This window comes from Mauremys reevesii, linkage group 1 (assembly GCF_016161935.1).
Source record: "Mauremys reevesii isolate NIE-2019 linkage group 1, ASM1616193v1, whole genome shotgun sequence".
Lineage (NCBI taxonomy): Eukaryota > Metazoa > Chordata > Testudines > Geoemydidae > Mauremys > Mauremys reevesii.
In genome coordinates, this window is record NC_052623.1 from 52786498 (window position 1) to 52802133 (window position 15636).

Below are 15636 nucleotides of genomic sequence, written 5' to 3' on the forward strand. Positions count from 1 at the left end.
AACACTAGTCTGTTTAAACGGCTGCAGCAAGGGATTTACTTCCCAGACCAGAAAATAACTTTTGGGGATGTTGACATGCCTATAGTTATCCTTGGGGACCCAGCCTACCCCTTAATGCCATAGCTCGTGAAGCCATACACAGGCAGCCTGGACAGTAGTCAGGAGCTGTTCAACTATAGGCTGAGCAAGTGCAGAATGGTGGTAGTAGAATGTGCATTTGTATGTTTAAAGGGTCGCTGGTGCATTTTACTGACTCGCTCAGACCTCAGCCAAACCAATATACCCATTGTTATTGCTGCTGTGTGCTCCACAATCTCTGTGAGAGTAAGGGGGAGATGTTTATGGTGGGGTGGGAGGTTGAGGCAAATCACCTGGCTGCTGATTACGCACAGCCAGACACCAGGGCGATTAGAAGAGCACACCAGGAAGCGCTGTGCATCAGAGAAGCTTTGAAAAGTTTGACTGGCCAGGCTACGGTGTGACAGTTCTGTTTGTTTTTCCTTGATGAAAACCTGCCCCCTTGACTCATTCCCTGTAAGCCACCCACCCTCTCCCCTTCGATCACAGCTTGCTTGCAAAGGAAATAAAGTCACTATTGTTTAAAAACCATGTATTCTCTATTAATTGATTATAAAAATAGGGAGAGAACTGACAAGGTAGGGTGTGGGAGGAGGGGATGAAGTAAGGAAAAAGCCACTTCGAAACTTGTTGAATGACAGCCTTCTGTTGCTTCGGCTGTCCACTGGGATGGAGTGGCAGGGTGCATGGAGCCTCTCCCTCTCCCCCCCCCCCCCCCGTGTTTTTGGGCATCGGGGTGAGGAGGCTATGGAACTTGGGAGCAGGGGAGGGTGGTTAAACAGGGGCTGCAGCGGTATTCTGTGATCCTGCTGCCATTCCTGAAGCTCCACCAGATGCCGGAGCATGTCCGTTTGATCCCGCAGTAGCCCAGCATTGCATCCTGCCTCCTCTGATCTTCCTGCCACCACCTCTCATCTCGAGCGTCCCTCCTGTCCTCATGTTCGTCCCTCCTGTCCTCACGTTCATCTCTCCTGTCCTCACGTTCATTGGCCACTTTCCTGTACTGTGATACTATGTCCTTCCACTCATTCAGATGAGCTCTTTCATTGCGGGTTGACTGCATGATCTCAGAGAACATTTCATCTCGCGTGCGTTTTTTTCGCAGCCTTATCTGAGATAGCCTTTGGGACGAAGGAGGGAGGCTTGAAAAATTTGCAGCTGAGGGAGGGAAAAAGGGAGAGAAGTATTTAAAAAGATACATTTTACAGAACAATGGGTATACTCTTTCACAGTGAAGAACACTATTCACATTACATAGCACATGTGATTTCGGTACAAGGTCGCATTTTGCATCTTAATATTGAGTGCCTGCTGCTTTGGTGTTAGAGATCACAGACACAGGGCCAGGCAACAGAATTTAGCTTGCATGCGGCCACGGTAAGCCATTGTCCTTCGGCTTCTGCAACCTTCATAAAAGCAGCGCCCTCCTTTCCCATACCAAGCAAAGCCCATTGAGTGCTGCAGTTTTTGTGTTAACATGCAGCAGCAGAAATCAAACTAACCCCCCATCCAATTCTCTGGGATGATCACTTTACCCCTCCCCCCACCACGTGGCTGGTATCAGGGAAGATCCCTGCTAGCCAAACGCGAACAGCTCAGTGCCGATGTCCCCTCACCACCACCACCACCGCTTGGCTAACTTCAGGGAGGATTTCTTTTCAGCCACAGGCAAACAGTCCAGTAGGAACGGCCACCTCTGAATGTCCCCTTAAGTAAATAACCATATTTCAACCAGGTTAACATGAACGATATCACTCTCCCAAGGATAACACAGTGAGATAAAGAACAGATGTTGCTTGAATGCCAGCAAACACCGGGACCATACACTGCCACGCTTTGTCATGCAATGATACCAGATTACTTGCTAGTAGCATGGTGTGGTAAAGTGTCCTACCACGGAGGACGGAATAAGGCTGCCCTCCCCAGAAACCTTCTGCAAAGGCTTTTGGAGTACCTCCAGGAGAGCTTCATGGAGATGTCCCTGGAGGATTTCCACTCCATCCCCAGACACGTTAACAGACTTTTCCAGTAGCTGTACTGGCTGCGAATGCATCCCAAGTCCTCAGGGCAAATTAATCATTAAAAAACGGTTGCTTTTAAACCATGTTTTATATTTACAAAGGTACACTCTCACCAGAGGTCCCTTCTACAGCTTTATGGTCCGGGATACCTCCTCGGGAGGGTTGGGAGGCTATTTCAGTCAGGCTGAGAAAAAGATCCTGACTGTTGGGGAGAACGGAGTCCTGCTGTGTGCTCTCCGCAAGCTCGTCCTTGTCCTCCTCTTCATCTTCCCCATCCGCAAAATCCTCAGGCATGGCTGAGACTACCCCCTCCTCAGAATCCACGGTCAGGGGTGGGGTAGTGGGGGCAGCCCCCCCTAGAATTGCCTGCAGCTCAGCGTAGAAGCAACATGTCTGTGGCTCTGCCCGGGAGAGTCCGTTTGCTTCTTTGGCTTTCTGGTACGCTTGTCTGAGCTCCTTAACTTTCACACGACACTGTAGTGAGTCCCTATTGTGACCTCTCTCCATCATGCCCTTGGAGATTTTTTCAAATGTTTTGGCATTTCGTCTTTTGGATCGTAGTTCTGCTAGCATGGAATTGTCTCCCCATACAGCGATCAGATGCAGAACCTCCTGTACGGTCCATGCTGGAGCTCGGACTGCATGGTTACCTGTGCTAATGAGCTCTGCATAGTCACTTGTGCTGATCAGCTCTCCACGCTGGGCAAACAGGAAATGAAATTCAAAAGTTCGTGGGGCTTTTCCTGTCTACCTGGCCATTGCATCCAAGTTCAGATTGCAGTCCAGAGTGGTCACAATGGTGCACTATCAATTTTAAGAGCCCTTTATGTCAAAGTAAATGGCTTAGTTGTGTGGATGGGTGCAGGGTTAATTCGATTTAACGCTGCTAAATTCGACCTAAACTCATAGTGTAAACCAGGCCTAAGTCCTCAATGTACATGGACAATGGACTACTCTCATCTCTGGAGGTGGTCCCCCCATCTTAAGGTCTGGGCACTGCTACAGCTCATGATGTACTGTCTCTGTAGATGTAGAGAGGACTTTGGTCTGGCGCCTTTCTCAAGTACTAAATTCACACAAATATTTAAAGAAAAAACTGTGGGAACTGTGTCCTGAAGTGCTGTATCTTCTGTTTGTTCTGTACTGTTGCCATGAACTGCCTTGGAATCTTTGCTATTTCTGGAATTTAAACTTGTTTATAATCACTTCATACTCAGTGATTGCTGTAACTCTTTCCTTCAGGTCTTGACCATTATCGTCCTGAGGTCTTTGAACACAGTAAAAAGCTACTGCTTCATCTTTTGATTGCATTGTCTTGCAACAGCCATTTTCAAGCCATTGCCTCGGTGCTTCTTCAGACCAGGGAGATGAATGAAACCAAGACTCTTACAGTCCAACCAGCCTATCTACCTGAATTCCTGTATACAGGTAATCAAGTAACTTGGAAGAGAAACTACACTATATTTTAAAAGTTTAAAATACTGGAGCATAAGGGTTTCTTTCCTGATATACTGTAGTGTTATATTTTTTATGTACTATAGGCTGAATGATCAAAATGGGAAATCTGTACAGCAACCATTGATCTTAACTCCCTGTGAACTACTTTGGAAATGCACCACAGATTACTAAATGATGACTTACTATCAGAGTAGGAAAAGCCCCTTGCTATAAGGAAAAATTTATAATATCATTTTAGAAATGAATGTGCCAGTTTTGCATACCTGTAACTTTCTAAGGGCTTGTCTACACGGTGTGGCAATCTGCCCTATGTACATGTGATTTCTAAAGTATATTAACATGCTGTGTATTAATTGGTCTGTGTAGATCCTGTTGGGGTGCACTAAAGGTTTCCCAGTTTGCTTTAACATAGCATTGTTTGAAACTGTGCGCAAAGTGCATTAAAGCGCACTAGGAAACCTTTTGTGCACACCAGCTGGATCTATATGGACCTATTAATGTACAAAACGTTAGAAATGACACCCTCATAATGTGCATTACCCCACTGTATAGACAAGCCATAACACTCTGAGACACAGAACTCTCTTAGAAATGGAACTTTAACCTAAATAAATAATATATGATTGCAGCACAAGAAAAGCAAAGGAATTAACATGGTTAGGAATGATATATCCATCTCAAAGTTCCAATTAAACCTTTCCTTCAATTCAGTAGCGCTCCAATATGAAGTACTCTTTCCAACACCACCTATCTCTTACTGACCATGAACACACTTCCTCCCTTGGCTGAAATCCATTTCTAGTTTCAGCAGGTTTGCCAATCTCTGCTAGGCTGGCTGCTCTGCTAATTTTTGCAAATTCAAGGACTTTGATGGGGTTGGGTGGGGGCAAAGCTTTATGAAAGTAGCTGGACAGATTTTAGACTGTTGTGACGTGTTACTAAATATAAGGAGCCAGTTGGGAGCTGAGGGAGTCACAGCGCCTGTTTAGAATTGTGTAGATAAGATTGCAGTTCAGGAAGAAGGCTGAATACAGTCAAAAGAAAAAAGAGAAAAATATGATTGTGATAGAAAGAAGGGAGAATCAAAGAGGAATGATCTTGGCCTAAGTGTCACTTCTGGCTTTAGTAAAATAGCAAAATTCGTTCTGGGCACGTTGTTACCAAAAAGGTAGTAACAGATCTGGGGGCTAGTTCAAAGAATATCAGCCCGGAAAATGGAGAGATTGATTTATGAGAAAAAATATTAAAAGTGATAAATATTTATAAGTTGGCCAAACAACAATAAAGCTGGGAGATAAGAATACATGTATTTGAAAGGTAAACAACGAGGATGGAGAAGTATTATTTAGGGTGGTGAAAGAGATAAAATTAAGAAAGGGAATCTTGGAGCTGAATAGCAAAAAACTTATTCAATGTGAGATGCACTAGGCTGTGTAATAGTCTCCCATGGGAAATGGTAGAAACCTCCTTGTTTGGTACATTTAAAATTTGACTGGGCAGGAGACTAGAAAATTCATTTTGAGGAGCAGTCTTTCTTTGGGAATAGACTGGACTGAATCTTTCTTTGGGTACAGATGTTAGCTTCCATAATTCTAGTAAGCAAGGATGGGTGAAAACATAAGAACGGCCATACTGGGTCAGACCAAAGGTCCATCTAGCCCAGTATCCTGTTTTCCATCAGTGGCCAATGCCAGGTGCCCCAAAAGGAATGAACAAAACAGATAATCATCAAGTGATCCATCCCCTGTTGCCCATTCCCAGCTTCTGGCAAACAGTGGCTAGTGACACCATCCCTGCCCATCCTGGTTAATAGCCATTGATGGACCAATCCTCCATGAATTTAACTAGTTCTTTTTTGGCCTTCACCACATCCTCTGGCAAGGAGTTCCACAGGTTGACTTTGAGTTATGTGAAAAAATACTTCCTCTTGTTTGTTTTAAACCTGCTGCCTATTAATTTAATTTGGTGGCCCCTAGTTCTTGTGTTATGAGAAGGAGTAAATAACACTTCTTTATTTACTTTCTTCACACGAGTCATGATTTTATAGACCTCAATCATATCCCCCCCTTAGTCATCTCTTTTCCAAGATGAACTGTCCCAGTCTTATTAATCTCTCCTCATACGGCAGCGATTCCATACCCCTAATCATTTTTGTTGCCCTTTTCTGAACCTTTTCCAAGTCCAATATATCTTTTTTGAGATGGGGCGACAATATCTGCACACAGTATTCAAGATGTGGGTGTACCATGGATTTATATACAGGCATTATGATATTTTCTGTTTGATTATCTATCCCTTTCTTAATGATTCTGAACATTCTGTTCACTTTTTTGACTGCCACTGCACATTGAGTGGATGTTTTCAGGGAACTATCCACAATGACTCCAAGATCTCTTTCTTGAGTGGTAACAGCTAATTTAGACCCCATCATTTTATATGTATAGTTGGGATTATGTTTTCAAATGTGCATTACTTTTCATTTATCAACATTGAATTTCATCTGCCATTTTGTTGCCCAGTCACCCAGTTTTGTGAGATTCTTTTGTAGCGCTTTACAGTCTGCTTGGGACTTAACTATCGTGAATACTTTTGTATCATCTGCAGATTTTGCCATCTAAGTGTTTACCCCCTTTTCCAGATTATTTATGAATATGTTGAATAGTACTGGTCCCAGTACAGTCCCCTGGGGGACACCACTATTTAACACTCTCCATTCTGAAAACTGACCATTTATTCCTACCCCCTGTTTCCAATCTTTTAACCAGTTACTGATCCCTCAGAGGACCTTCCCTTTTACCCCATGACTGCTTACTTTGCTTAAGAGCCTTTGGTGAGGGACCTTGTCAAAGGCTTTCTGAAAATCTAAATACACTGTATCCACTGGATCCACCTTGTCCCCATGTTTGTTGACCCCCTCAAAGAATTCTTGTAGATTGGTGAGGCATGATTTCCCTTTCCAAAAACCATGTTGACTCTTCCCCAACAAATTATGTTCATCTATGTGTCTGACAATTTTGTTCTTTACTATAGTTTCAACCAGTTTGCCCAGTACTGAAGTCAGGTTTACCAGCCTGTAATTGCTGGGGTCACCTCTGGAGCCCTTTTTAAAAATTGGTGTCACGTTAGCTATCCTCCATTCATTTGATACAGAAGCTGATTTAAATGATAGGTTATAGACGACAGTTAGTAGTCCTGCAATTTCACATTTGAGTTCCTTCAGAACTCTTGGTCCATCTGGTCCTGGTGACTTACTACTGTTTAGTTTATCAATTTGTTCCAAAACCTCCTCTAATGACACCTCAGTCCTGGACAGTTCCTCAGATTTGTCACCTAAAAAGATGGCTCAGTTTTGGGAATCTGCCTCACATCCTCAACCATGAAGACTGATGTAAAGAATTCATTTATTTTCTCTGCAATGGCTTTATTGTCTTTGACTGCTCCTTTAGCATCTCAATCGTCCAGTGGCCCCACTGGTTGTTTAGCAGGATTTCTGCTTCTGATGTACTTTAAAAAAAAATGCTATTACTTTTGGAGCCTTTGGCTAGCAGTTCAAAATCTGCAAGATCTTTTTTGGCCTTCCTAATTATATTTCCACACTTCATTTGTCCGAGTTTATGATCCTTTCTATTTTTCTCATTAGGATTTAACTTCTACTTTTTAAAGGATGCCTTTTTTGCTTCTCACTGTTTCTTTTATTTTGTTGTTTAGCCATAGTGGCTCATTTTAGGTTCTCTTTCTGTGATTTTTAATTTGGGGTATACATTTAAGTTGAGCCTCTATTGTGGTGTCTTTAAAAAGTTTTCATGAAGCTTTCAGGGATTTTACTTTTGGCGCTGTACTTTTTAATTTCTGTTTAACTAACTTCCTCATTTTTGTGTAGTTCCCCTTTCTGAAATTAAATGCTTCTGTGTTGGGCTGCTGTGGTGTTTTCCCTACCACAGGGATATTAAGTTTAATTATATTATGGTAACTATTACCGAGCGGTCCGGCTATATTCACCTCTTGGATCTGATCCTGTCCTCCACTTAGGACTAAATCAAGAATTGCCTCTCCTCTTGTGGGTTCCAGGATTAGCTGCTCCAAGAAGCACTCATTTAAGGTGTCAAGAAAACTTATCTCTTCATCCCTTCCTGAGGTGATATGCACCCAGTCAATGTGGGGATAGTTGAAATCCCCCATTATTATTGAGGTTTTTTTTATTTTAATAGCCTCTCTAATCTCTCTGAGCATTTCACAGTCAGTATCACCATCCTGGTCAGGTAGTCGGTAGTATATCCCTACTGCCATATTATTATTCAAGCATGGATTTACTATCCATAGAGATTCTGTGGTACAATTTGGTTCATTTAAGATTTTTACTTCATGTGATTCTATGCTTTCTTTCACATATAGTGCAATTTCCCTATCAGCACGACCTGTTCTGTCCTTCTGATATATTTTGTACCCTGGTATTACTGTGTCCCATTAATTATCCTCATTCCACCAAGTTTCTGTGATGCCTGTTATATCAATATCCTCATTTAATATGAGGCACTCTAGTTTGCCCATCTTATTAATTAGACTTATAGCATTGGTATATAAGCACTTTAAAAACTTGTCATTTTTTAGCTGTCTGCCATTACATGATGTAATTGAATGGGATTTTTTTTCTTTTGACTGTTTCTCATCAGATTCTACCTGTATTTTATCATCTTCCAGCCTCTCCTCCTTATTAGGACATAGGCAATATCCATTTATAGATCCTCCCCTAAGCAGCGGATCCTCCCTCAGAACCACGTGCTCCTCCACATCTGTCAGCTTTCCTCCAGCCCTTAGTTTAAAAACTGCTCTATGACCTTTTTAATTTTAAATGCCAGCAATCTGGTTCCATTTTGGTTTAGGTGGAGCCCATCCTTCCTGTATAGACTCCCCCTTTCCCAAAAGTTTCCCCAGCTCCTAATAAATCTAAACCCCTCCTCCCTACACCATCGTTTCATCCACGCATTGAGACCCTGCAGTTCTGCCTGTCTAACTGGCTCTGCGCGTGGAACTGGAAGCATTTCAGAGAATGCTACCATGGAAAAGAGAAACAAAGCTCTGCAAGTTTTTGAACAAGCTTCAGGTACTTTGTCTCCATAATTTGGATACTTATCGGAACCTATTGAAGTTTATCTGTCACTAATCACTATAGGATTTTTTGCCTAAAATAAAAATAGACATGAGGGGAAAGGAGGCAGAAAATAATCTATTGAATATGCAATGCAGCATAACGATCCAAAGGCCATGCTGCCCTCTGTCCTGGACACACAGTCCATGGATTCTTATTCAATACTTTGAAGGGAAACAATCACACAGTTTAAAAAGGTCACGGACATGATTTTTTTTTAAGAAAGAGCAATAACATAGATTCAAATTCTCACTCAAAAATTTTTTTTATTAAAATTAAGGTTGTTTTTGACCCTACTTATGAATTTTTAATAGTGCATAACTTCATGAGCAGTAGAAGCTTAAAGAAAATTACTTTAGAACTTTAATCTTTTGACCTTCAATCAGTTGATTTGGTGCATGGCCAGAACAAATGAAGATTGATGGCTTTCATTTTTTTAGCAGAGACCTTTAGGAGAATGCTGATAGTACTGGTAAACAACATTTTTTGCATAATTCAGGATTATTTATTCCACTTAAATGTTTCAGATATTTCATTGCAAAATGTTATCATAATTCAGGACAAAAATATTAAATCAGATGATGTATATGCCCATTATTTATCTTCAACAGCAGTGAAGAACATATTTCCTTCCCAAACTGTGTGAAAATCCTTCTTTCTGTTGTATGTTCACAAACTGTTAAACCTATACAATAAACTATTAAATTTAAATTACATTTTCATTTTCCCCTAAGATTCACATGGGATTTCCCACCTGTGATATCCCATGTCAAGGCCTCTTTTGTGGCCATGGTGAACTGAGTAGAACTCCCTTTTGAGTTAAAATGTTTTTTAATCAGCTAATGTTGAGGAGTTGCTGTTTGGATGAGGAAAGCAATTCAGATACAGTCAGTATGCTACATCGTTCAGTAGCTAGAACAGGGGTCGGCAACCTTTCAGAAGCGGTGTGCCAAGTCTTCATTTATTCACTCTAATTTAAGGTTTCATGTGTCGGTAATACATTTTAACGTTTTTAGAAGGTCTCTTTCTATAAGTCTATATTATATAACTAAACTATTGTATGTAAAGTAAACAAGGTTTTCAAAATGTTTAAGAAGCTTCATTTAAAATGAAATTAAAATGAGGATCTTATGCCACCAGCCTGATCAGCTCGCTGGGGTTCTGTTCACCTAGGCCGGCAGCAGGCTGAGCAGGGCCTGGGGCCGGGACCCCAGACCGGGGGAAGGGGGTTTCAGGGGTCAGGGCAGAGGGCTGGGGGAGGGGGCTCAGGGCAGAAGGCTGGGGTGGGGGTGGTTCAGGGGTCAGGGCAGAGGGCTGGGGTGTGTGGGGAGTAGGGCAGAAGGCTGGGTGTGGGGGGGTCAAGGGTCAGGGCAGAGGGCTGGGTGTGTGTGGGGGGGTTCAGGGCAGAGGGATGGGGCTGTGGGGATGCAGGGCAGAAGGCTGGGTATGTGTTTGGGGGGTGGGGTCCGGGGCTGCGGCCCTGGGGGTGTTGGGGTGCAGGGCAGAAGGCTGAGTGTGTGGGGATCAGGGCAGAGGGATGGGGCTTTGGGGGTACAGGGCAGAGGGCTCGGTGTGTGTTGGGGTAGGGGTTGAGGGCAGAGCTCTGGAGGGTGTGGGGGGTGCAGGGCAGAAGGCTGTGTAGGGGTGTGGGTTCAAGGGTCAGGGCAGAGGGCTGGGGGTAGGGGGGCTGCACGGCAGAAGGCTGAGTGTGTGGAGGGGTCAGGGAAGAGGGCTGGGGTGTATGGAGGGTGCAGGGCAGAATGCTGAGTGTGTGGGGGGGGTCAGGGCAGAGGGCTGGGGGTATGGGGGTGCAGGGCAGAATGCTGAGTGTGTGTGGGGGGTCAGGGCTGGGGGTATGGGGCTGCAGGGCAGAATGCTGAGTGTGTGGAGGGGTCAGGGAAGAGGGCTGGGGGTATGGGGGTGCAGGACAGAATGCTGAGTGTATGGGGGGGTCAGGACAGAGGGCTGGGGGTATGGGGCTGCAGGGCAGAATGTTGAGTGTGTGGGGCGGGTCAGGGCAGAGGGCTGGGGTGCTCAGCCCATAGGGGTGCTCCCAGCCCCCTGCCCTGAGCGGCTCATGCCCTGTTCCACCCCCTTCCCCAAGGCCCGTCCCTACCTCTCACTGTCTCCTCTATGGAGCTGTGTGCACTCTGCCGTGCTTCCCCCTCCCCCTTGCTAGGGCCCTCAGCTGATTGGCGCTAGGACAGAGAGGGGCAGGGCAGGAAAGCATTACACTGGGGGAAGAATAGGGGGAGGGAGAATCTTGGCTGCCGCAGAACCAAGCTTCTGCCTCCTGCCTCCGCAGGGGAGAGCAGTGGGCGGGGGGGCTGCTGGGGGCTGGGACCGCGGCAGGCAGCTGCGTGCCGCTCAAAATCGGCTCGCGTGCCATGTTTGGCACGCGTGCCATCGGTTGCCAACCCCTGAGCTAGAACATAGAATCTGAAATGAAGACACCTGGCTTCTAATTTGATCTCTGAAACTGACTCTCTGAGAGACAAGGTGAATGAGGTAACACCTTTCATTTGACCGTCTGTTCGTGAACAAGACAAACTTTCAGAGCTTACAGAGAGCTCTTCTTCAGATCTGGGAAAAGCACTCAGGGCTAGTCTACACTGGCAACGCTAAAGCAAGAAAGTTGCAGTGCCGTAAATTGCCAGTGTAGACAAGCCCTCAGAGTGTCAGAGCTAAACACAAGGTGGAGCAAACTGTTTAGCACAGGGATTTAAGATGTTGTGAGAGACCATTCCAGGTAAAGTAGGCAGTTAACACCTCTGCTGTTGCAGGACAAAGGAGGGTTAAATGAGGATGAATGAGGATAATATCACCTACTTCACTCTTGTGTTATGAACTTAAGACCCCGTCTTACATTTCTTGCAAACCTTATTCAACATCAGACCAGCCTGGATTAATTAGTTAGACTTTTGCCTAGGTTTAGCCTGATTGTAGACATATTTTAACATTATTTAAATGTAATACAGTTTACAAAAAGATGTTACTTCTGAATGTAACCTGTGAAACATTTATTTTACAGATACGATACCTATAGTGCAGAAGTTTTTTGACTTTTGTATTAGTAATTTTTTATTGCATTCTGAAGATTTGAGAGTGTAAGGTCACCAGTTTTTCACTCTTGCTATAGGTTTTTGCATTTTGCTTATATTTTCTGCTTCCAAGTGAAAGTTTTCAACAGCTTACTGTTTAAAAGAGGTGTTTATCCTATTCTTTCATCTGAAATGCTGACGTAAGTGGTGCATTCCATCTTATCTTCTCCTCTGCTGCTTCCAGGTGGTTTTGACTTTCTGCGGGAGTACCAGTCATCACCAGTGCCAGATTCTGGTTTAAGCTCCAGCTCTACCTCCTCAAGTATCAGTCTAGGAGGCAGTAGTGGAAATCTCCCACAGATTACCCAAGAGGTGGAGGACATGGACACAGCTGCTGAAACAGATGAAAAGGCAAACAAATTAATTGAATTTCTGACTACCAGGTAATCAAGATAAGGAGAGGTTACTGTGGGTTACGCTTGAAAAAGGTTGATGGCTTCTGTAAAATTATCTATAATAACTTTAAAAGGACACAGATGAAAATGTATGAGGTGAACATACAGTAATAATCAACTCCTATTTTTCTTCTATTACTTGTAAATGTGAAGATGTATTTAAAAGCATTACATTGTCAGGAACACTACAAAAATGCTGCCTGACTGGAATAAATTGTTCAGTATTCCATAATATTATGCTGATGACAGAACTCATGAAATAGGACAATTTTATTGCTGTAAAGGAGACAGCAGTTGTGAGGGGGCCACAGTGAGCCTAGCTTTAATTACTGAATGGGGCTGGCACATCTTAGGCTTGTTCTGTTGAAAAATTTAGGGCCTGATTCTCATTTACATTAAGACACCTTTACACTGCCCCGGCAAAGTGTCTGGAAGCCTAAGTCTAGCCAGCTGAAGAGCAGCTACGGAGTGACTCTGCATTTTATTTTTCCATCCAGAAGTGTAGTTCTTAACTGACAGCAAAAGAAGAGCTGGTATTAAGTGCTTAAAGGATTTAAGTGACATGTAATCATTATAAACTGGCAAGATCCAGTGTAATATGTGATTTTGTTAGGTTTAAAAACTCATTTTATTTAACTTTGTTAATTTTCTAAACTGATAATGTTACTGTCTACTTGGTGAACTTATATTTGAAATGATGTTTCTTTCTCACATCTTACCTGATTATTTTTAAAGGAAATAGTTTTGGAAAGTCTAATCACAGTTAACCAGTATTTCACCATGGAAAACATCCCGTTCATTACAGCATAATCAAATGCTTTTTGGTGTATTAGTCCTCTGGCTTTTTGATTTTTGCACTTAGCATTTTGAATAAGTAACAAATCTAGCACAGACAGTTGTCTTTTCAATATCAGGCAAGTTCTCTCTTTCAACCTATTTTTCTTTTCCATGCTTAGTTGTTGACAATTCCACTGACTTTTTTTAACCTTGAGAAGTCAGGAGATAGGCAAGAAGAATAAGAACAAAAATCCTGTTCAGCCACACACCATGTACTGTGCATCCAATTAATTAAATTCAGGCCTTGTGTTGCTAAGAAATTTACACCCAAGGGGTTGCAGCCAGGAGTAAGACCTTAGGGACAATGTTAGCAACATCTTTTGAATTCTTTAATGTCCACACTATGCAGATCTGGTATGACTGGAGCTACAGAGGGAGCATTGCAAGGCTGGGTCAGAGGCTGTTTATGAATTTTTACTTGGCAGTCCTTCAATTCCCTACATACTCCTCCTCCTGGGGATTAATCATGTCCCTGGCACAAGTTTGTAGGAGCAGCTGGGTGGGGTTAGTTCACAACCTCCTGGGCTAACCAGAATACAGCCCAAGTTAACACTGTTCTTGCAGCATTAACACATACCCCTGTTTGCACAGAAGGTGATTGGCCCAGAGTTGGACACTATAGTTGCCCTAGGCACACTTGAGAAGTCTACTTTTGCAAAACACTCACCATGCCTAAGGGCCTTGTCTACACATAAAAGCTGTACCATTATTATCATACCAGAATATTTAAAATAGTACAACTTCCCTAGGGTGGATACAGTTACACTGTTGTAAATGTGTTTATACTGGTGTTTAGAGAGACAAGGTGGGTGAGGTAATATCTTCAGAGACCTGGGGAAGAGCTCTGTGTAAGCTCGAAAGCTTGTTTCTCTCCTGTCAGAAGTTAGTCCAATAAAATATATTACCTCACCCACCTTGTATCTCTAATATCCTGGGACCGACATAGTTACAATAACACTGCATACTTATACAGGTATAGCTTACTCATGTATACCACACTCAGGGCTGTACCACTTTTTTTGGTAATAGATCACATCCCTAACCAAAATAGCTGTACTAGTATAAAAACTTTGTGTAGGCCAGGCTTAATGGTAAAATCTTGAAGTCCTGATTTATGCAAAACTCCTATTGACTTTAATGGAAATTTTGCCTGCATCAGGACAAAAGCGTGAAATCCTAGATTTGCATTAAAAATTCTTGCAAATTCCCATTACCCAAATTATTTGCAACCATTACGCTACATTTTTTGTTTTATTTGTGTTTGATACAGAGCATTGTTCAACTTGATACAGTAGATGCATTAAGTAATGTTGTGTAATTATGTCATGTAATAAGATTTTCTTCAAGTTGTAATATAAATTGAACTTTACCAATCAAACGTCTGATTAAATCAAGTTATGTACTCAATAGTAAATGTGATTTTAAACTGAAAATTATTCCTTATTTTGATACTTATTATTTATTTGCATTATGGTATGCATAGGGACCCCAGTCATAGACCAGGATCCCAACATATTAAGTGCTGGACATAGACAGAACAAAAAAGATGGTCCCTTCACCAAGGAGTTTACAAGCTAAACATAAAACAAGATAGCAAGTTTGAGCGTTCATCAATCTCTGTGTCTCCATCTGTCAGTTTGACAACTCATTTGTTTCATGCTGAGTAGGCCTTCAGCAAGAGTTGTAGCCATCAAGATTAGCACCACTAAGCCTTCTCTACACTAAGAAATTTACTCAAAAAAATGCCCACTATTTTTATCACCAGTAGGAGCCTTAATGTAGACCAGGTTCTTGTGGATAAACCCTTTTTTTAAATCTCTTTTCAGCAGTACTAAAAACACTAGAAGCTACCTGAGCATTGTCTATACTATGGTTCCCATAGTGGTAGGTAGCACCAGTGGGGTTTTGTTTATTTTATTTTATTTTTTGTAAAATTCCCCAGTGTAAAAGATGGCCTTACATTTAGAAAATGGAAAGTAGAGCAGCGCCCTGAAATGAGCAGTCATTTATAATGTTATGCCAGTAGTACATTTTGAATTGGAAATCTTTGTAAAGTTGAAGTGTAGTAGTAGTTGTGTTGTTCATAGATTTATGTTCAATCACATTTTCCAGCAAATTGTTCTGCTTGTCTCTTTTTGGATGTACAGTATAATCATTTTTAAAATTACTTACATTTGTTTCAACTGCTTCAAAGAAATACTTACACATTTTGCTACATTTTTCTTCTCTTTAAGGGCATTTGGTCCACTCTGGTGCCATGAAGATATCACACCCAAGAACCAGAATACAAAGAGTGCTGATCAACTTACTAATTTTCTGAGACATGTTGTGTCTGTATTTAAAGATTCCAAGTCAGGTACTGAAACTTTTTTTCCATGATTGTACCTTAGTTAAAACCCCTGTCTAGTGGACAAGTCCCTAGTGTTTGCTTAGAGAACTTGCCTTTTAATGCCAGTTTCTTTGCTCCTGAATGGCTGCTACAGGAGCTTGCTTGTGCAACAGTGCCCTCTGTTTTGTAAAAGTAATAATTTCATAATGATTATTTTTTCTTTGTTCAAGACATCTTCTTTCTTGCCGTAGGGTTAAAAGTTTTAAAGCAA

General features: G+C 42.4%; 1 protein-coding gene across 4 annotated transcripts in view; it reads left to right on the forward strand.

The window, feature by feature from the left end:
* FRY (FRY microtubule binding protein) overlaps positions 1–15636 on the forward strand; it is a 385515-nt gene that overhangs the window by 279316 nt on the left and 90563 nt on the right. For all 4 annotated transcript variants that reach the window (XM_039535002.1, XM_039535008.1, XM_039535030.1 and 1 more), the window contains 3 exons: positions 3342–3527; positions 11989–12187; positions 15271–15392. In XM_039535002.1, coding sequence (XP_039390936.1) covers positions 3342–3527; positions 11989–12187; positions 15271–15392 — 507 coding nt within the window. The remainder of the gene's footprint in view (positions 1–3341; positions 3528–11988; positions 12188–15270; positions 15393–15636) is intronic.